General features: G+C 40.4%; 1 protein-coding gene across 5 annotated transcripts in view; it reads right to left on the bottom strand.

The window, feature by feature from the left end:
• Nucleotides 1–23,582, bottom strand: part of fbxo11b (F-box protein 11b) — a 138,464-nt gene that overhangs the window by 40,683 nt on the left and 74,199 nt on the right. For all 5 annotated transcript variants that reach the window (XM_070889320.1, XM_070889321.1, XM_070889322.1 and 2 more), the window contains 8 exons: nucleotides 21,588–21,732; nucleotides 15,946–16,075; nucleotides 13,439–13,522; nucleotides 13,221–13,353; nucleotides 10,315–10,421; nucleotides 10,100–10,211; nucleotides 7,195–7,301; nucleotides 6,968–7,105 (listed from right to left, as the gene is read on the bottom strand). In XM_070889320.1, the coding sequence (XP_070745421.1) occupies nucleotides 6,968–7,105; nucleotides 7,195–7,301; nucleotides 10,100–10,211; nucleotides 10,315–10,421; nucleotides 13,221–13,353; nucleotides 13,439–13,522; nucleotides 15,946–16,075; nucleotides 21,588–21,732 (956 nt within the window). The remainder of the gene's footprint in view (nucleotides 1–6,967; nucleotides 7,106–7,194; nucleotides 7,302–10,099; nucleotides 10,212–10,314; nucleotides 10,422–13,220; nucleotides 13,354–13,438; nucleotides 13,523–15,945; nucleotides 16,076–21,587; nucleotides 21,733–23,582) is intronic.

Below are 23,582 nucleotides of genomic sequence, written 5' to 3'. Positions count from 1 at the left end.
AGTTACTGTTTGCCAACCGGAAATTGACCCATTTATCTCGGCTCTGTTTTCTGTTAGTTAGCTCATTATCCATGCTATTACCCCCAACTCATGAAATTTTATCTTGTGCCGTAGCCTTTTATATGGCACTTTATCGAATGCCTTCTGGAAATCCAAATACACCACATCCACTGGTTCGCCCTTATTCACCCTGCTTGTTACATCCTCCAAGAACTCTTGCAAATTTGTCAAACATGATTTCCCTTTCATAAAACCATGCTGACTGCTTGATTGAATTATGCTTTTCCAAATGTCCTGCTACTGCTTCCTTAATAACGGACTCCAGCATTTTCCCAATGACAGATGTTAGGTTAACTGGTCTATAGTTTCCCGCTTTTTGTCTGCCTCCTTTCTTTAAATAGGGGCGTTAAATTTGCGGTTTTCCAATCCACTGGGGCCTTCCCAGAGTCCAGGGAATTTTGGTAGATTACAACCAATGCATCCACTATCTCTACAGCCACTTCAGACCCTAGGATGTAAGCCATCAGGTCCAGACATAAGCTAAAAATCTAGGCTGACACTTTTAGTCCAGCACTGTTGGAGGTTCAGTCTTTTGGAGATGTTAAACTGAGGCCCAGCCTGCCTTCTCAAATGAACATAAAAGATCACATGGCACTAATTGGAAGGGTAGGCAAATTCTCCCCGGTGTCCTCAACAATATTCACCCCTCAACCATCACCAGAACAGATTATTTGGTCACTATTCGCATCGCTGTTTGTGGGAGCTTGCTGTGGGCAAACTGGCTGCCACATTTCCTACATTACAACAGCGAGTACACTTCAAAAGTACTTTATGTGTTGTAAAGCACTTTGGGATGTGACAAGGTCGTGAAAAGCACTATAAAAATACAAGTTTCTTGTTTCCCTCTCCAACTAGCATCCCATGCTCCCCAAAACGTCATTTTCATCAAACTGCTAGCCTACCTCTCCTATCTTTCACGGCGTGAATGCCTCCAGTCCAGGATCTATCCCACCCACATCATCAAAGCCATTAACAATATCTATGCAACTGCAATCCATCATGTTGTCCCTTTTCAACTTCTCTGCAGCCTTCAAGGTGGTTGACCACTCCATCATTCTTCAATCCTCTCTTTCCAGGATCCGATCCAATCTGTCCCAATGTAACCGTCACATCTCCTGTAATGGCTTAATTTTCTGTGCCTGTATGATCAGAGTGTGCTCCAATATTCCATCCCTGGCTCTCCTTGTCTTCACCTGCAGGTTGCTTCTCAGCACCATTATCCATAAGCATAGGTTCAGCTTTCTTATGTAGGCTGACAACAGCCAACTTTACCTCTCCATCACCACCCTCAATTTCATGATTAACTGTACTGTCCAACCCAAGACATGAATGAGCCAAAACTTTCTCCACCTAAACACTGGCAGGAATGAAACCATCATAGCCCCTAATTCCATCATCTTTCTTAGCAGCTCATTCAGACTGAATGAGATAGTGTGCAATTTTAGTCTCCTGTTCAACCCCCCCCATCAGCTTAATTCCCAAAACAGCGTAATTTCACATCCAAAGGTTCACCAGCACCCCCACAAATCCTCATCACAGTCAGCCTAGACTTCTCCAATGCCTCCTCTAATTACATAGAATATACAGCACAGAAACAGGCCATTCGGCCCAACTGGTTCATGCTGGTGTTTGGGCTTTGGACAAGCCTCCTCCTATTCACTCTACACAAACTCCAAACTCATCCAGAATTTCACATTAGCTTCTGATCACTAATGACCCCCAGCTCCATCTCCCAATACAATGACTTGAAAAATTCTAGACCTCGTCTACATATCCCTAGAAGGCATTGCAAAAACTTACCTCCACTATCTGTGTCCGAACTCACACCTGCCACTCTTCCAAATTTAGTGTAAAGTGTGCTCCATCCACATTTCACCATTAGTAGTGGAGTCTTCAATCATCTCCCCTTATATACTCAAATTTCATCCCAAAATCTATCTGCCTTGCTACATCTTGCCCATCTTCAAAAAAACTTCTCTAAATCCACTGTGAGCACCCCTGCAGTCACCTCCCCAACTTTTCCTGGTTGACGACCTCTCTTGCCAGCTCAAGTTATTTTCTATATTAAGAGCTTCGTAAGTGTTCTGGTTGTTGCAGTGAAAGTCAGCAACAGCCCAGAAACACAGCCACCTCCAGCCTACCAGTTTCTCCCAGTAGCAAAACAAAGTCAGTTTTTAAGTCCACTTACCTGTACTTTAGTTGCTGTACCAAACTGTTTAAATCTGGGGGAATAAAAAGTACAAAAAAGTTTTAAAAAAAGGTGCATGCACAGTTTTTTTAAAAACTTTTTTTCTCCATACTTTTCATTTACCCAGATTTAGTTTTGTGCGGGAGATCTGCTTCACTTATAGCAGAAAGAGGAACCGAAGTGACAATAAGGCTTACTGCTTTTTCCCTCCTGTTGGGGGAACTAGCCTAGGCTACAAATATGGGCTATTACGAACATGAGACAGAAACTGCAAAAAAATGCTTTCAGAAGCAACAAGTGCGCCAAAAGCAAAAAATTGGCAACTTTTTTTTTAGCTGATTCATCTGCATTACCACTTGGCAAAGTTGTTAATCCAATAGATTACATGAGTATTTTTGGTTAACCATGGTATCAATTTATGTTAATTCAGTTTCCAATATACTGTCAAAAATAAAAGATCTAAGCCAGGATTTGGCTGTCACTATGATTTTCCATTGAAATAATTCCAAAAAGGTGGGATGGCCAATTTAAAATAGGCCATCGCAATGTTGGTTAATAATTTGTAATGGTGCATTTTTTTTTATAAAGTGGTGCAATGGCAAGACTCCTTGCTTAAAATAATGAGTGGGCCGGCCAGTTGATCTATTGAAAGACTTGCATTTACATAGCACCTTTCACGACCACCGGAATGCCTTGCAGCCAAAGTACCTTTAGAAGTGCAGTCACTGTTGTAATGTGGGAAACACGGCAGCCAATTTGCGCACAGCAAGCTCCCACAAACAATGTGATAATGACCAGATGATTTGTTTTTTTATGTGATGTTGATTGAGGAATAAATATTGGCCAGGACACTGAGAATACCCCTACTCTTCTTTGAAATAGTGCCATGGGATCTTTTACATCCACCTGAGAGAGCAGATGGGGCCTTGGTTTAATGTCTCATCTGAAAGACACTGCACTAGTACCAGCCTAGATTTTTGTGCTCACGTTGCTGGAGTGGGACTTGAACCCACAACCTTCTGACTCAGAGCTGAGGGGGCTACCCACTGAGCCACACTTGACACAAGAGAAAGATCAAATTTTCCTGAAGATGCATGCATTTTCAAAACACTCGAATGTTTAGTTAACCATTTTTGTTTAAAATTGTTAGGTAAAGCCACAATGTAAGTTATAAAGCCTTCAGCAGTAGTGAAGGAACAATCTTGACAAATTTAAGTAAACTGAAATTAACATGATTGTTCCCTAGATTAGAGTGACACATGTACTTTGTTTAGATAGCCAATTACTGAATTCCAATGACTCGACATGTTCTGAATTTGCTGCATTGTATTCAGCTCTGCAGTAATCATAATATTGCCCCTGTTGCTGATTTAACATTACAAAAGTAAATTTGTTGAGCAACAGATATCAAGTCATAAGTACATTTGTTGGAGTCACCAAGTACTCAAACTACAGAATTAAGTGACTTCTTGAAAAGTCAGGTGTTGCATGAAATAACCAGAGTGTAAAAGTAACAACCAGTTGCTGCTGAAAAATCATAACTACCAATACAAGTGCATCAAGAATGCTGACTCAGCAGGAATAACAATGCAGTTTTTTGTGGATCCTCTTGATATCAGCAAAGGAAAATGGCATACCCTGAAGTTTTGCATCACAAGAGGCAAAGCACATGAGAACCTACATAGGAAACCAAAACTCAGATCTATGCCAAGTAAACAAAGTATATCCTAGTAACGAAATGTTGGTAAATGTATGATAGTGAAATACGTTCACCATTTTGTGCGTCTCCATTACCAGGACTCAAGCATTGCGAAAGAATACAACTGATGAAGCACACATAGCCTAGAGATGTGGCTGAGAAGCCGACACAAAGATTCAATTAATGATTTGTTTAAAGTTTTGGCTGTTTGCCTCAAATCATTTACACATTGCAAAGAATTAAGAAAACAATGGCGTGTAATTCACGGTCAGCGGCGAAGCCAAGGTGTTCGCCGCTGGCTCCGAAGAAAGCTGCCCACAAAGATCTTGTGATCTGTATAGTTAGAAGTTTGTCTTTTGTGACGTGCAATTGAGATCAATGTAGTGTAATGGGAATTCCATAGCACGAGTTGCTGTGACGTCAACAAGCTGTCGAAGCAGCAGAATTCACAATGCAGAATTCTCAGACAAGAAACCAGGAAGTGAAGAAGCTCCTTTTATTCTGACTTTTTAAAAATGCTAGAGCAAGAGAGAGACTGGGGCTCTCAAATAAATCTGAAATAAGTGTGAACAAACTTCTAAAAAAATATAATTTGTTTTTAAAGTTTCTTAAAAATAATAAATTATAATGGAGAAATATGACTACAAAATTAAAATTAGTTTTTCAGGGCCATGTTTGTTTAGCAGTCAATATGCTGTTAAAATCACAAACACCTAATCCAACAAGGTTTAACTTTTAAATTGAGTATTTAACAGCGATACTACCGTGGAAAAGCCAAGTTTTCGTCAATTTCACTGATTTCCCGGATTACACTCGAGTGCCGGCTATGGGGGTGGTGGGGGCCACAGTGCAGCCAATGTCGGAGCAGTGAATTACTGATTGGAACTTCAGGATTTCCACGTTCAGGATTTAGCACACGCGCATCGCAAAGCGGAAATTCTGAAGTTGCGGTCAGTTTCAAAGGGGTAACAACACCGAACGCTGTTCGTTGGCTGTTATTACACACCGCAAATTCTGGGCCAATCACTTGGCACGATTACAAAAGTTGAAGAGCTGACTAAATATGTTGCTAGCTCCTTAATGGTGGTGCAAAAACCAAACGAACAGTGTCTTTCAATCCATGTAATTTGAACAAAGCTTTATAGAAAATACTGTAAATTACTTGCATGAGAAAAAAATGTCAGTCTGTTGGAATTGATGAATTTTCTAAATTGGATGCATACTTTGGCAAATGCACCTGAATGTTGCAAATTCACACCCATGTACCTCAATCTATACTTTGGAAGGTATAGCTATCTCCACGTTCCATCCTATCATTCATTCAATGCTTAAGCACACGGATGTAGTTGACACAGCACAAGACTACATCATTGTTTAGGGATCCATTCAGCAGGAACAGCCAGAAGCCAAAGAAATAAAAAATTGTGTTCATGAGGCATGATCATATCCGAAAAACATCTCAAAGCATTTAAAACAAATTGCTTTTGAAATATAGTCATTGCAAATCTGAATATCAGTAACGATAAGCATGTGTGAATTAATTCACTTTAGGAGGCCAGTCTAACGAGAATACCAAGTCAGTACAAAACCACAGCGGGGGGGGGGGGGGGGGCTGAACGATAATGTCACGGAATAGTGAACTGTTGAGGTAGGTACATGTCAATCTACCAGATCAGCAGCTTAAAAAAATTAAGGTAAATGTTGAAAGGCAAGACATCTGAAAAGATACTTTTTAGGATGTGAAAAAAAACCTAGATTTTTGGGGATCTTGAAAAGAATTATAAAGACCACGCAGTGACATATTATAGGCTAGGTGCTGCACTGCACCAGAAATGACTGGAAAACAACAGCCTATGCGTCTCGCACAAATGATCCATATAACGCACATTCTTGGAAAATTATTTTAATGTAGCCAAAACCTTGTTTACAAGGCATTACTATAGATGGTACCAGTGAAAAAGCAACTGCATTTTGTGCAGAGCTTGGTAATATCAGTACCACTGTCTAAACAGAAGCTTAGCAAATAGGACAGGGGAATTTGAATGGGAGTTATGAAAATTCTCCAAGAAACTTCAAAATGAACAGCCAAGCAAAGGCAGTTATGCTTGAATGAAGTTGTAAACAACTGAAATAAGAGTTAAATTATGAGCAAACAAGGTCTAATTTCCAAAAGTAGAATTGTAGTTCCACAGAATCTATATAAAGGATTGTTATAGAAAATTGATATGGGACATCTTAGTACCAATGTTCCTGTTAGGCTGTGCAGCGGTCTAAAAGGTCTCATACAGGCCACTTGCCGGCTTTGCAACAGAAAAAAAAACACGCATCCACGGAGATTTGAATGGGCCGCACAGCCAAAAAAAAATTAGAGGGAACATTGTTTAGTACTGAAAAATGCCAAGAAGCTTGAAGTTTAGCACTGGGAAGATGAACAGAATAAAAACAATCTAGTGAAAACGTAATTTACCAATATTAACATCAGCATTAAAGCAGATCCAATCAACTTTAATTTGGTTACTACACAATCAAGACAAAGTTGCTTCAAATCTCTGAATACAAGGAAAATATTTGGCAGCTGTGGACTATTATTCTAATTATCTTGAAATCCATCCCTTTTGACAAATGTCAATAATAAATCCATTTTTCAAGCAATTCAATTCATATCCTCTACAAATGGTATACCAGAAGGGGACCTCAGAGATGGTAGATCTGTTATAGTAGCATGAAATTTGTACATTTGTGGAAGAATGGAATTTTCAGTACACTATTTTTAGCCGGTATACATGAAATCAAATTGTTTAATTTAGGTAAAAAAAAAAGCACAGCACCATAAGGAATGCCAGTAATCAACATCCATACTGACATATCAGAACATACCCTTGGAGAACAGATTTTTCCAGTTCAAATTCTGATGAATTGTCACATCCCAGCCCGAACACTCGCTTGGTTTATTAAACCATACTGCAGTAATTACCCCATTCATCAACTATCAAATTCTTATTGAAAGTAGTAAGAGTTACCATGCCATGATCAAATGTGAAGACCCCAACATCACGCCCATGGTGAATTTGATTTCTCCTGATGATAGGATTTCCATGGTTTTTTACCCAGATTCCAGCAAGAGCATTGTTTGAAATCTCATTGTCCTCATAAATTCCCTATGAAATAAAAAGATTATACTAAGCTATGGGCAAAAAACAAAATTATTTGTAAAAGAAAAAGTAACCTTTGTTATGGATCATCATACCTGTGCATGATCGGTTATATATAACCCAACATTTTCACAATCACTAATGTTGCAATGCTTGATAGTAGGGGATGCTCCTTGGCCACTGACACACACAGCAGAGCCAACTGTAACAAAGAATTGTTTGATCAATTGTTACTGTTTCAACAGGAATTAGTAATTTCTGGAATGAATATAGACACTAACTTTAGGCACTATATAAAATTCAAATCCATGTTAATGTTCATTCCTTTTTGGTTTTCTGAAAATACATAGAAATGAAATGCTTTATATTCAACAACTTGCATTTGTATAGTGCCTTGAACATTCCAAAACATCCCAAGGCGCTTCACAGAGGCTTAGATCAAAAAACAAAGGACACAAGCTAAAGGAGGAGATGTTTGATGGGTTAGCCAAAAGCTAGGCCAGAGGTGAGTTTTAAGGAGGATCAAGAAGGAGGAGGGGGAGGGGGGATATACAAGAGGCTAGAGCCTGAGGAATGAAGCCTGGGTTGGGAAATATGAAGATATGCAAGAGCAAGCTCATGAAGGGTTTTAAACACAAGGATGAGACTTTTTAAATCTGAGGTAAAGGGGGGCCCAAAGCTAATGTAAGTCAACGGGGACAGGGGTGATTGGTGAGCAGGATAGGATACTGGCAGCAAAATTTTGGGTGAGCTTAAATTTACAGAGGGTGGGCATGGGAAGCTGGTCAAGAGGGCATTGAAATACGAGAATCTGCAGGTTAGGGTTTCAATGGCAGGAGGGTTGAGGTACTGGCAGAGGCGATGTTGCAGAGATTGACGGAAGTGTTTTTTTTGATGACAGTTACAGGGTCGTACGGGACTCCAAGGTTGCTAACAGTCTGGTTTATCAACTTAACGTTCTTTGAAGGAGCCAGAAGATCTGTATTTCATGAGTACTATACATCCAATTTTAAACAAATAAAGCTACCATCAATTTGGAAGTGATACACAAGTGACCACACAATCTACAATACACTAACACAGCAACAGCTGCAGTGATACATGATAGTGGACCAGAAACATGTCACGGTGATGTAACCCAGAGCTCCAATTAATTTTTTTTCCTGAAGGTTTTATTTATTCCAAGTACTGCGGTAGAAAATTACAACGGCTCTCAAATCACACATAGCAAATTCTTTGATCTTCACTATGCCATCAAGGGGAGGCAATGATTAAGGGGCCAGCAGTTTGCCCCAGGGAAAGAAAAAGAAACAGAGACCCGGAAATTGTGGTCAGCAGCGAAGCAAAGTGTTTGCCGCTGGCCCCGAAGAAAGCTGCCCGCAAAAGATCTTGCGGTTTATGTGGCAAGATTGCCTTTCTCGACGTGCGCTTGAGATCAGTGCAGTATAGTCAGGACCTCTAACGCGATGTTGCTGTGACATCAACAAGCTGTCTAAGCAGCTAATCACAATGTAGAATTCTCACAGACAGGGAACCAAGAAGTGAAGTTGCTTTTATGCAGACTTTTAAAAAATATTAGAGAACAAAACATGGATTGGGGCTCTTTCAGGGGAAACAGTAAACCTGAAATAAATATGAATGTACTTTAAAAAAAAATATATTAAATCATCATAATGAAGAAACGTGACAGTCCACAAAATTAAAATTAGTTTCTCAGGCCCACACGTGTTTAGCAATCAATATGCTGTTAAACCCCCGTTACACGTAATCCAAAAATGTCTAACTTTTAATAGGGTATTTAACCACAATATTATCACGGTAAAGCCCACGTTTGTCAGTTTCATTGATTTTCCTGATTATACTAATGGCCAGCTATGGGGGGGGGGGGCGGCATAGCGCAGCCAGTGTCAGAGCAGTGAATGACTGACTACAACTTCAGGATTTCCATGTTTACATGTATATGTGGTCAGTTTCAACATAGTAATAACAGCGAATGCTGTTAGCTCGCTGTTATTACCCACCACAAATTCTGGGTCAGGATAGTCACTCAGACCCACATCATGGTCCCTGTTGAGGTTAGGGCAGAAGAGAATGAGAGAGAGAAGGAAAAAGACACAAACATTATTCCAGGCTGAAATCATGAATGTATCTCTATTTCACTTTCACCTTCAACCCCTGCATTTTTTTTTTAAAACAGCAGTCATGATCATAAGAGGGTTCACCCAGACTATCAATGACCTGAAAGCTTGACTAGGAAGAATCAAGGCATGAAGAATATATACGCATTTTCATTCCATTACTGCTGCCATCCTGGACATATTTAGCAGAATGGCACGCAACTTCAGACGCCTCCATAGTTTTGCCAATGCTTCTTTAGTCATAGATGCTAAAATGAAACCAGAGAATAAATCCCTCCCATTTCTCATTAGCCAAAATCCTTTTCCGAGTAGAACACAAGAACTGAGCAAGCCAGAAGAGTAGACGAGGAGGACTGTAGATAGCAGATTACAGAGGATGGAAAAGAAACTTGCATTTTCCCGCCCCAAGAATATGAAACTAGTAAGTCCACGCCATCTCTCTTCTCCATCAAGTCAATCATCATCACCCACTTGAATGGAATGAAAAACAAAAACAAAAAAGAGAGCAGAACAGGTGAGATGCAGGTAATGAGAATTAAGTAGAGAAGTGAAAGATACAATAGCAAAGAAGGACAGAAACAAAGTTGACGGACAGGCACGAGACACATCATATCCTCCTATTTACCATGTGCCCAGGTGATGCACTTGTTAAACTTAAAACCAATCAGTTCACTCATTTTACAACAAAAATTTGCATTTATATAGCACCTTTTTTTAAACATAATAAAATGTCCCAAGGCGGTTAAAGTTGGCTTGTCACCAACAAACCAATACAAACTGTACATAAAATGCTAGGGTTACAATAACTCACCAAGCATTCAGCCTCAGTAAACTAAACTAAGATATCAAAGGTGACACTAACCTGTGCATGTACTGCGAATGATGCAATGATCTATTATCGGACTGCAGTTCACTGTGATCTCCAAACAGTGGTGTGCATTATGGTGCTGGGCTGATTTATCATCAGGGTTAAACTGGAAGGAAGAAGTACATGTATAAAAGATTTTGCTAATAGATTACATACTATTAAACCCATTTATCAAATGGCTGTGAACCCATAAAGCTATTAGAACTTACCCTAATTGTCATATATCCAACATAGGCATCTTCAGAACCTTCCATAAATACAAAGGTAGAATCCCTAGTGTTTTCAATGATGACTTTATCTGCAACTTTGCCTGGTGCTGAAAATGTTTTAGCAAAGCAAACTAAGTTAGCTCAACATTTCTGATAAATTATCAATTGTCTTTTAAGCACATAATATGTAGACTTATTTACTGAGTCAAAAGATTTCATAACATACAATTCCAAGATTTTTAACTGAAACCGGCTTGCGCAGTTTAAGAATGAAAAGATAGTCTTATTAAACTAGTTCTGAAGAAGCTTTTCTTTTCCTTGTTCCACATTCTGGGCAGAGGCGCTCCAAACACCTCCAACAATACTGATCTGAAACCAACTAAATGTTGCATAAACATTGCTCAGGGCGACTCAAAAGAATTGGGAAGGGGAAGACAGGATGGACAAGGCTTCAGTTACATTTGCCGCTGCCCTTACCCAAAGGAGAAAGTTGCCTTTTACCATCTCAATCAGTGATGTTATATATCTTGTGATTGTAATAAATGGTACTCAGCCACTTTCACCACGTTTTAAACATTGAAAAATATTGGTGCAGCAATGTCCTGTTGTACAGTTCAACAAAGATGGGAGGAAAAGCAATGTGTGAGGACACAGAAGAACCTGCAAAAGGACAGATAGGCTAAGTGAGTGGGCAAAAATTTGGCAGATGGAGTATAATGCTGGAAAGTGTGAGGTTATGCAATGGCAGGAAAAAAAAAATCTAAGAGAAAGTTATTATTTACATAGAGAAAAATTGCATTGTGCTGCAGTACATCAGGACCTGGGGATCCTGGTGGATGAAGCACAAAAGGTTAATATGCAGGTACCGCAAGTGATCAGGAAGGCCAATGGAATCTTGGCCTTTATTGCTAAGGGGATGGAGTATAAAAGCAGGGAAATCTTGCGACAGTTATACAGGGTATAGGTGAGGTCACACCTGGAATACTGCGTACAGTTTTGGCTTCCATATTTAAGAAAAGATATACTTGCTTTGGAGACGGTTCAGAGAAGGTTCACTAGGTTGATTCCGGTGATGAAGGGGTTGACTTATGAGGAAAGGTCGAGTAAGCTGGGCCTTTGCTCATTGGAATTCAGAATGAGAGGTGATCTTCTCGAAATGTACAAGATTATGAGGGGGCTTGACAAGATGGATGCAGAGAGGATGTTTCCACTGATGGGGGAGACTAGAACTAGAGGGCACGATCTTAGAATAAGGGGCCGCCCATTTAAAACTGAAATGGAGGAGGAATTTCTTCTGAGGGTTGTAAATCTGTGGAATTCACTGCCTCAGAGCTGTGGAAGCTGTGTCATTGAATAAATTTAAGACCGAGATAAACAATTTCTTAACCGATAAGGGGTTATGGGGAGCGGGCAGGGAAGTGGACCCGAGTCAATGATCGGATCAGCCATAATCGTATTAAATGGCGGAGCAGGCTGGAGAGGCCATATGGCCTACTCCTGCTCCTATTTCTGATGTTATTTCCCACAAGTCCCCTAATCTTTGGCAGTAAGCCAATCGAAGTAATCGGCAACGGGAAATAAATAACCAATCAATGCAGAATACACTTCTTCCATCCTTGCATCGATTAAGGATTGGTTAACGGACAGAGAACAGTAAGAATAAACGGGTTATTTTCAGAATGGCAGGGCGTAACTAGTCGAGTGCCACAAGGATCAGTGCTTGTGTCTCAGCTATTTACAATCTATATCAATGATTTCAATGAGTAGACTGAATGTAATATATCCAAGTTTGCTGACAATACAAAGCTAGGTGAGAAAGTAAGCTGCGAGGAGGACGCAGAGGGGCTGCAAAGGGATATAGACCAGTTAAATGATTGGGCAAGGTGGGTGGCAGATGGAATATAATGTGGGGACGTGTGAAATTATCCCGTTTCATAGGAGAAATGCAAAAGCAGTATATATATATTTTCTTTTAAAACTAGTAAATGTTGGTACAGGTACAACGTCCGAAATCTGGAATCCTCGGGACTGACTCCGTTCTGGTTTTTGGGGTTTTTCGGATTTCAGGCAAGAAAATAAAGTCTGAAATCTGGAATCCTCGACTGAATCCGTGCCGGGTTTTGAGTGTCGATATCCAAAATCCGGCAAAACCTAAATCCGGCACGGAATCGGTTGAGGATTACGGATTTCAGACTTGATTTTCTTGACTGAAATCCGGAATCCTCGATCGAATCCGTGCCAGATTGTGGGTTTTGCCTCAAAAAGTCTGGTTTTCAGACAATAATTCCAGATTTGGGACGACTCCATCAGCTAATCACAAAATGTCCGGTTTTCGGACAATTCCGGTTTTCGGAATTCCGGATTCGGGATGTTGCACCTGTATTCAGAGGGCTTTTGGGATCCTTGTACACTAATCGGTTCACCAGCATAATCCAGAAGACAGGACTTTACATACAATAGAACAGAAAGACTAAAATCAGAGGGCAAATCATCAAAATTTGTAGCATATTTTCACAGATTAGGAATTCAGAAGTGTTTGCGCATTAAACTGGAGAGACACATATTTTTGAATGATAAGGGAGTCAAGGAATATGGGGAGTGGGCAGGGAAGTGGATTTGAGGCCAAGATCAAATCAGCCATGATCTTATTGAATGGTGGAGCAGGTTCGAGGGGCCAAATGGCCTACTCCTGCTCCTATTTCTTATGTTCTTAAACTACAGTACATGAAACAACTTAATTGTATAGCATTGGGGGGGGGGGGCGCGGTGAAAGAGAAAAATCAGCAAAAACCTAAACCCTGCAACTTCACAGAATGCTTTTTGCAGAATTAATATTTGCATCATATTGCCAATAACAATGTTACAAGATTAGACTGTACATCATTTCTCTACTTCACTGTATTTACCTGCACCAATCATAGTAATAGGGGATTCAATATAAATCCACTCATCAGTATATGTACTGGAGTGTACAAAGATAAGGCCATCAAAGTGAGCTTCCTGAACACCTCCCAAGGCATCTTCAATTGTGTCATAATACTATAAGGAAAATGATCACAATTTAGCTCAAAGATTACAGTACACATGCTTGCAGATACAATTCTAAGTAAAAGAGAATCCTTACCAACATATTTTCTCTTCCTTTATACCTTGCAGGGCTACTGTAAAAGTGTTCTGCAAATCCAGGCTTTACATGTGCTCCTTTGTACTAAAATGCCAAGATAATAGTCAAAAAATCAGAAACATTAATACATGGAGGCATTTCAGTTAAAAAATCTGATCATTGCTTATCAAATAAAATGCTTCAAATAATGGAATCCTGCCATGCATTACTGATATGACACTTCTGCCAGAACAAAAAACACAAATGTATAACAAAGTTTTAAAAAAATTCAATAGGTTGCCTACAGCAAACTTGGTGGATTGAAAACTGGTTTGGTAGATACACAAGGTGGTGAAAAATGACAAATAAAACCCTGTCTGGTAAATTGGGGACTAGCGGAGTTTCGCAGACATTTGTTCTGATTTTCCTTCTGTGCTTACTATTCATATAGTATAGCACAGAAGGCGGCAATTCAGTCCATCGAGTCTGCACCGGTTCTTTCGAAGAACAATCCGGTTAATCCCACTCTTTCCCCATATCCCTGCAATTTTACCTCCTTCAAATATTTGTACAATTCCCTTTTGATAGCTACTACTGAATCTGTATGCACCAACCTATCACACTGTGAAATCCAAATTCTAACCACTGTTGCCTCTAGTTCTTTTGCCAATCAACTTAAATCTATTCCCTCTTGTGCGATTGAAAACAGTTTCTCTTTATTTACTCTATCTAAATCCTTCATGATTTTCAACATCTCTATCAAATCTCCTCTTAGCCTTCTCTGCAATAAGGAAAACGACGACAGCTTCTCCAGACTATTCACCGAAATGTAATCGCTCATCCCTGGAACCATTCTAGTTAATCTCTTCTGTACTCTCTCCAAAACCTTCACATCCTTCCTAAAATGTGGTGCCCAGAATTGGACACAATACTCCAGCTGCAGCCAAACTAGTGTGTTATATAGATTTAGCATAACTTCCTGGCTTTTGTCCTCTATGCCTCTATTTATAAAACCCAGAATCCCATATGCTTTATTAGGTGTGCACAAGCACCCCTAGGTCTCTTCTTGCACCACCTTTAAAATTGTACCATTTAGCATGTACTGTGTATTCTCCTCATTCTTCCTAGCAAAATTTATCACATCACACTTTTCTGCATTGAATTTCATCTGCCATGTGTCTACCCATTCCACGTCCCCTTTCTATTACTATCTTCCTCAGTTTACTACACTTCCTGTCATTTGCAAATTTCAAAATTGTGCCCTGTACACAAAAGTCATGAATGAATTGGAGGACAGTACCTCTATTGTTACAACATTTGTTAATAATATCAAGTTATATGGCAAGTTGATAAATAAAAGGAAAATGAAACAACATTCAAAGAGATCAAGACCAATTAAGCAGATGAACTAAGAAATGGCAGACACATGTGGGTAAATAAATGACACTGCATATTGCAAAGAAATTAGCAACCATATACAGTCTGAAGGTGACCATTAACAAAGATGGAATATAACTTGAGTGTGATTCTTAGGTAATCATTGAATGTTTCCAGTCAATGTAAAGCAGTCAAAATGAATTAACTAATAGGGTATGTCTCCATGGTATCTGACAAGTTAAATGAAGTTATTTTAATGTTGTGTAAATCATTGCTGAGGCCACATATGGAATATTGCATGCTTCAAATGGGCAGTAATATACTGTAGAAAATTCAAAGCAGCTTGAATGGGGTCATTCCTAAATTATAGAGTCAAAAACTGGTCTTGTTTCAATTGAAGAAATGAAGATGGGTATGGAAGTGAGGGAGAGGGAGGAGAGGAAAGAAATCGAGGTTTTCAGAATGTTGAAGGTAACCGGGCTATTTTACTGAATTAGAAATCATTTCTGTATCCCCCGACCCCCACTTTGAGAGCAGTGGACATGTATTATAGAATCTTAGCTTTAGCTGCTAACACTGTGTAATCACAAAAGCAAAATACTGCAGATGCTGGAAATCTGAAATAAAACCAGAAAATGGTGGAAATACTCAGGTCCGCCAGCATCTGTGGAGAAACAGAGTTAACGTTTCAGGCCAATGACCTTTCGTCACAACTGTGTAATCACTGCCCAAGTCTGTGCTCTCACATTTTATGGCAGCTGACCCAAAACAGCATTGGAGAGGGGAATTCATGCCAATTCAAAAATCTTTTCAAAAGTTGCTATTTACCAGGGTGAAAAAAAGTGCACTTTTTAAAATCAATTACAAGAAATGAATATTTTTTCTTGGCCAACTTCTCAAGTATTTCCTCCTTACAAAGCCTCTGAAAGGACAGCCAGCAACATTTTAGATCCTTTTTCTCACCCACAGCCAAAATATAAGCTGTTGTATGATTATTCAGAGAGTGCAACTCAGACAGCCCAGTTATGCCCTTAATTCTCTTTCCCTTCCTTCAGGGAAAGAGCTTCACCCATCAATTAAAACTGTATTCTCCAATTACTTCTTTTAGGGGGAAAAAAACCAGATTCTGAAAGGAATTAATAATGCCATACCAATTGTTGAAAGCTTTCTTTCCATGGATTTGGATGTTCGCACTCTTCCGGATTAATCTGATAAAATTTGCCTGGCTCCGGATGCATCATTGGCCGAGTGTACTCAAACACCTCCATATATAACCGTTTCCTGGAAAGATATTTATTCTATACTTTATACTTCAAGTAAGATTACATCAGGAATGCACTATGGCATCATGTACCCTGAACAACACACAATATAACATATATTGAATTTCCAACAAATTGGAAGATTTCCCAATTACTTTCAGATCCTCTTTTTGTTAACTTTAGAACTGTATTTATCCAGAAAACTGTCACCGAAGGTTGGATACTGTGTGTGCCCAAAAGTATTGATGCAGTAACACAAGATCAGTCAAATGAAGTCATTTCTATGTTACATGTGTGATCACCAATATTTTCTACTTTTTGTAGGGTAGTTCAGTTTAAATGGTAGATGCAGTCATCGTAACAAAATATGATGGCCTCAGGATTCCAGAGGTACTGCTCCTGTAGATGGCATTGCGAGCACAACATTGTGACTGATTAGAATGGGAGAGCTTCTAGTTAAGTGCCAGTTTCTTATTAAAGCCTCAGAAGTCGCATTATAGCATGGAGTTGCCAAAAGTGAACCCTGACCATTAAAATGCTATTGGCCAAGTCAACTAAAAACACCCTCACAGGCAAGTAATCATGGAAATGTAGATGGAAGCATAAAAACACAGAAGAAATTGTTTAATCTCTGCAGTGGTCACATCCAATCCCATGCTGATGAGCAGAGATTGGGTCCTACCTGCGCCAACACTTCATGGCACAGAGATTTACTGCCCCGCCCCCAAGTAGAAATTTCAGCTCTCCTCCCCCTTAGATAGCTAGGGATGAAATAAATGCACAAGTGAGCAATAATGACAAACTGGCAAAAAGGGCTGGCAGAATGCAAACCAAAGCAGTAACAGTTTAGCCTTCTTTACAAACCAAGGAAAGAAAGTGGAAGGCCTTGGCAGAAAAAGCAAAAGAGAAATCCTCCAATTCCATTCTCCACCATCAAGTGAGCAGAGCCCACCTTCACTCCCACTGAGCACAGTCTCCATACTGTTCCGCAGAAATCTTAGCACCGATCCCGACACTTCCACCTCCCATTCACAAGTAGATATCCCCATCCCTTCCACTCCCAAATATGCAAAAAACCCTTAAACCCTTCCCCCAAACTGAAGATCTACTAGCATCAACCTCCACCCACACAGCAGAAAAGCATACATCAACCCCATCAATGAGCAGAAATTAGCCCATCGCCAAACCACTTGATCCCACGCCTGGCCCGGCACGGAGCTAAACCAGGGTATCCTCATCACAGAGAAGAAATCTACAAAAACACCCAGCCCCAGTGAACAGAAATTCCAAACCCAACTGATCTGAAAGACAACCAAGCCCTACCCAACCCTTTCACAGCAGAAATGTAATCAAATCTCCAACTACCTCTCCATCATCATATCATCATAGGCAGTCCCTCAGAAGCGAGGATAACTTGCTTTCACACTAAAATGAGTTTTCAGGTTAGTGAAGAATCCAATGCGGGACCTACAGTCTCTGTCACAGGTGGGGCAGAAGATGGTTGAAGGAACGGGTGGGAGAGGAGCCAGGGATGCTGCGCGCTCCTTCCGCTGTCTACGCTTGGCTTCAGCTTGCTCTCGGATGCTTTTCCCCCCACTTTAGGCGGTCTCGGGCCAGGGATTCCCAGGCATAGGTGGGGATGTTACATTTTTTCAAGAATGCTTTGAGGGTGTCCTTGAAGCGTTTCCTCTGCCCACCTGGGATTCGCTTGATATAGGAGTCTCGTGTCAGGAATGCAGACAATGTGGCCCGTCCAGCGAAGCTGATCGAGCGTGGTCAATGCTTCGATGCTGGGGATGTTGGCCTGAGAGAGAACACAGACGTTGATGCGCCTATCCTGCCAGTGGATTTGCAGGCTCTTGCAGAGGCAGTGTTGGTGGTACTTCTCCAGTGTTTTGAGTTGCCTGCTGTACATAGTTTTCCACTGAGGATACCGTCCCTCAGAATCTTTTCCAGTAATTTGCCTACCATCGAGTTAGGTTGACTGGCCTGTAATTACATGGTTATCCCATTCTCCCTTTTTAAACAATAGTAAATTAGCAGCCCTCCTCATCATAGTCATAGGCAGTCCCTCGGAATCGAGGAAGACTTGCTTCCACTCCTGAAGCGAGTTATTTGGTGGCTGAACAGTCCAATACGAGAACCACAGACTCTATCACAGGTGGGATAGATAGTTGTTAAGAGAAGGGGTGGGTGGGACTGGTTTGCCGCATGCTCTTTCAGCTGCCTGCGCTTGATTTCTACATTCTCTCGGCGTTGAGACTAGAGGTGCTCAGCGCCCTCTCAGATGCACTTCCTCCACTTAGGGCAGTCTTGGGCCAGGGACTCCCAGGTGTCAGTGGAGATGTCGCACTTTATCAGGGAGGCTTTGAGGATGTCCTTGTAGCGTTTCCGCTGCCCACCTTTGGCTCGTTTGCCATGAGGGAGCTCAGAGTAGAGCACTTCTTTTGGAAATCTCGTGTCTGGCATGAGGACTATGTGGCCTGCCCAGCGGAGCTGATCGAGTGTGGTCAGTGCTTCAATGCTGGGGATGTTAGCCTGAATGGAGACGCTGATGTTGGTGCGCCTGTCCTCCCAGGGGATTTGTAGGATCTTGCAGAGATATCGTTGGTGATATTTCTCCGGCAATTTGGGATCTACTGTACATGGTCCATGTCTCAGCCATACAGGAGGGCAGGTATTATTACAACCCTGCAAGACCATGAGCTTGGTGGCAGTTTTGAGTGCCTGGTCTTCAAACACTCTTCTGGCGCACTGGAGGCGGTGTTGGATCTCGTCATCGATGCCTGATCTTGTTGATAGGAGGCTCCCAAGATATGGGAAGTGGTCCACGGTGTCGAGGGCCGCGCCATAGATCTTGATGACTGATGACTGGGGGGGGGGGCAGTGCTGTGCGGTGAGGACAGGCTGGTGGAGGACCTTTGTCTTACGGATGTTTAGCGTAAGGCTCATGCTTTCGTATGCCTCAGTAAATACGTTGACTATGGCCTGGAGTGTCGCCTCTCTGTGTGCACAGACGCAGGCGTCGTCTGCGTACTGTAGCTCGACGAGAGGTTGGGGTGGTCTTGGATCTGGCCTGGAGACGGCGCAGGTTGAACAGGTTCCCACTGGTTCTGTAATTTAGTTCCATTCTAGCGGGGAGCTTGTTGACTGTGAGGTGGAGCATGACGCAGCCCTGTATGACCCCGGTCCGGACATGGATTGGGTCTATACCACACCGGTAAGCCAGAGAGAATTGGAAAATGATAGTCAGAGCCTCCGCTATTTCTTCCCTTGCTACTCTTAACAGCCTGGGATACATTTCATCCGGGCCTAGTGATTTATCTACTTTCAGAGATGCTAAATCCCTTAATACTTGGTCTCGCTATGTTTATCTCATCTAATATTTCACACTCCTCCTTAAATACAATGTCTGCAACGCCACTCTCTTCTGTGAAGACGGACGCAAAGTAATCATTAAGAACCATGCCTGTGTCTTCCGTCTCCACATGTTACCTTTTTGGTCTCTAATAAACCCTACTCTTTTCTTAGTTATCCTTTCACTCTTTATGTATCTATGAAACATCTTTGGGTTTTCCTTCATTTTACATTCCAAAATTTTTTCAGGCCCCCTCTCTGCTTTCCTAATTTCCTTTTTTAATTTCACCCCTGCACTTTCTATACATCTCTCAGCTTTCTGTAGTATTTACCTTTCTGTATCTGACATAAGCTTCCCATTTTTGCCTTATCCTACCTGTATGCCCCTCGACATCCAGGGGGTTCTAGGTTAGGGAGTCCAACCCTTTTTCTTTGTGGGAACATATTTGCTCTGAACCCTCTATCTCCTCCTTGAATGCCTCCCACTGCTCTGACACCGATTTACCTTCAAAGTAGCTGTTTCCAGACCACCTTTGCTAAATCATATCTCAGCTTAATAAAATTGGCCTTTCCCCAATTGAGAACTTTTACTTCTGGTCTATCTTTATCCTTTTCCAAAACTCTGCTAAATCTAACTGAATTATGATCACTACCACCAAAATGCTCTGCCACAGACACCCCCTTGTAATTGCCCGGCTTCATTCCCTAAAACCAAGTCCAGAACCTCCCCCTCTCTTGTTGGGCTTACTACGCACTGGCTAAAAAAGTTCTGAATGCATTTTAAGAATTCTACACCCTCTATACCTTTTACACTGATTTTATCCCACTTATTAGGGTAGATGAAATCCCCTAGAACAACCCTATTGTTTTTGCACTTCTCAAAAATTTGTCCAAATATTTGCTCTTCTATCTCCCTCTGACTATTTGGGGGTCTATAGTACACTCCCAGCAGTGATACCCCTTTTTTGTTCTTCAGTTCAACTCATATGGCCTCATTTGATGATCCTCCCCAGAGCTGTAATTGTTTTTTTAACCAATATTATGACCCCACCTACTTTTGTATCCCTCTCTACCTGGTCCAAAACTCCTGTAACCAGCAGTTTTGAGCTGCCATTCCTGCCCTTCTTTCAGCCATGTTTCAATAAATTGCACACTTGCAGTGTTTGAAAGTTTTCAAGTATATTCTTATCATCTGTGCATCCTACAACAAATTACAGATTTAAACTGAAGTCAACTGCAAATTAAATCACCCAAGGTTAAACTAACACACGGTTACCATAATTTTGAGCCAATCTTGCAAAGCCAAAAAAATTCAGTGACCACTGATCAAATGATGCATCAGCAGATTAATAACATGTATGGTAACATTTTTAGATCATCAAGCAGGTTTGGGAAAGTGGTAGAACTAATATCTGCACCCAATAAAGGAGAGGACAATCTACAGAAACTGAATGATTGGTCGTTTTTTTGAATATATTTTATTCTGAAGAAAACTAGTTATTTCATACTTATTTTATCTATTGCACTTTACAGGAGAAAAGTTGCCAAGAACTCATGGGCAAAGGAAGATGGATTATAAAAATGGACTCAAAACATACAGTACAATATCAAGTTCTCCCAATTTTACTATTCATATCCAAACAACTTATTTATGTTCACTGAAAGAGGACAGAGTAATTTAAATCTGAAACAATGGGATCCAGGAGGGAAGATAATGCATTGGTACAATTGAAAATGCCTGCATTTACACATGATATCCCTTATTAAATATATATTTTTAATGAATTTATCCTTCACTCCTTGAAAAAGCAATGTTTTTAAATTGTTTGTACACTGTCCCTCAAACTAGTCCTCCGGTCAGTGCACAATATGTTAAGGCGACATTCAATTTCTGCCTGCAAAAATACATTCCATACACAATATTTGCATGCCAAAGAAATCGGATTTTGACCGCAGCAAGTCAATTTGGTATTTTTGCTTAAATAGGTAATTAACATTGGGCTTGGATCGAGTACAGCGTGAGGTGTTGTCCATGAAAGACTATGGCATTTATACCAGTTATCTGCCAGAGAAATAGAGAAATGTCTAATTTCATAATTTAAACTGGATTGCTTTTAAGAACACAGAAATGGTCAAGAACAAATTGTAGAATGACTAAATTGTGGTGTACTTACCATAAAATTGGATCGTTAGCAAGTTCACTGAAGCGTTTACACACACAAGCTGCTCTGCAAAGGTCCTGTTCAAGCAGGTACGAGAAGATCTTCATAACCACCTCGTCTGGTAGTTTTACTTGAAGATATTGTTCTGCTGGTGATGCTATTAAAAGGTGAAATGCAGAACAGAAAACTTATTTGGATATGACATTCTACACCTGAAAAGTTTGCTCTAGATCCTCAATAGACCCATATTTTCCATTAGATTAGCTTAATATGAATCTTCATTTTGCATAATTCTGCTATTGGGATAACTGAGCCCATATGTCTTGCATACAAACTTCACTCAGCATACTGCTACGGTGTTCAATTTAATTCCTTAATTTTAAAAATGTTCTTCAACACCAAAATAATTTTTTTTTTAAAGTTACATTGGGCTTGGATCCAGTACAGCATGATGTCTTGTCCATGAAAGACTATGGTATTTATACCAGAAATACCAGGAGAATTTAAAAGCCATTATACTACAGATTATTCATAAGGGCATATATTAGATGGAAGCTCTACTTAGAAGCCTTCAACACACCTACCTTCCCATTTCCTATCTTCTAAATCTTTTTTTTTTTAAAAAGAAGCATCTAAATTGAAGATATGGATGACTTAAGCGAAAGAATAGCCATCAGTTTATTAAAAGATATATATAATACAGCATTCTCTAAAATACTGTTAACCGAGTTAATTATTGGACAGCAGGATCTGTGCAACAAGTTGGGAATTAGTCCACTGCTAAAGGAAAACACCATTTCCTGTCTGATTTTTAAAATCCTACAAAATAGGAAGATTCCTCTAGGAAAGAACGCAAACTGGAACTGAAACGCAGGGGACTGACAGTTTATTCCAAATTCAACCAAGTAGTATCTGAGCAAGAGCCCAGAGCAATTCAGAATCCTCAACCCATAGTTACTCATTAATCTACAACACCAAATGATTTTACCACATGTATCCAAATCTAGAATCTGAGCTCCTGGGATCATCTTACTTATGCACTGACTTCATGCTAGAATTCATAAGATGTGGCTAGTTTACGCCTGGACCACTTGAAGCTTATAGTTTCACATTTTACAGTAGCAAATGGATGAGGGGTTTTCGGCTGATTTTTGACCACTATTCTGCAATGCTGGCACAAGCATTTATGAAAACTACAACATTGGCCATGCGAAATCATTAGAACAGAACTTCCAATTGGCAAAGATGAAATGCACACTTTATTATGCCACAGCTATCCATTTTGGCTATAGTTTTAATCCATTGTTGTGCCAGGCAGATTGCTATATCACCCACTTTCCCTAAACCCAGTTCCCTTACAGGCGAGTAGCTCATTGTCAGAGATGTGCCTAGTAACCCCGTCTAGAATGGGGGATCACACTATAGCACACGTGCTCCAGTCAATCCTTACAGGCTCGGAAAAAAAGCATTAAATGTCGGGGAGCAAAGACAATAAAGAAGCCAAGCAGAAGTAGATTTTAAATAGCACCCAAGTTTAGAGCGCAGTGTAGACGAAATAAGGTGAGAACATCTGCGTGAAGATGATGACAAAGAGGATCAAAATTAAAATGATGCAACAGAAAAAAGTAAAATCAAAAGGAAGCATATTGGGATTTTAAAAAAATGAAACCAGAAAAAGGCAATAGAAGATTCAGGAAAAACAAAAATGGAGACCAGGATAATCTGCTGTGGGATGTTGGCAAATGAGACACACAGATAAAATAGAGGACTGAAGATCTGTGAAAACTGTCTGTTAATCAGTACTATTAACAAAATAATTGTGGTTGTAGATACCAAGGCACACAAACTTACAAGGGCAGACAGAACTGAGGGGATACTATTAGATTTAGTAAGTGAGTTAACACTGGCAAGATAAATATGGCCAAGTTATCATCGGAACTTGCAAATGAACGTTGAAGGATTGGAGATGGAGACCAGTACAATTAGCAGCGGCGTTGTCATGGCCGA

The sequence above is a fragment of the Pristiophorus japonicus genome, chromosome 9 (assembly GCF_044704955.1).
Source record: "Pristiophorus japonicus isolate sPriJap1 chromosome 9, sPriJap1.hap1, whole genome shotgun sequence".
NCBI lineage: Eukaryota > Metazoa > Chordata > Chondrichthyes > Pristiophoridae > Pristiophorus > Pristiophorus japonicus.
Note: the sequence above shows the minus strand (reverse complement) of the source record. Positions and strands in the feature narration are given on the sequence as shown.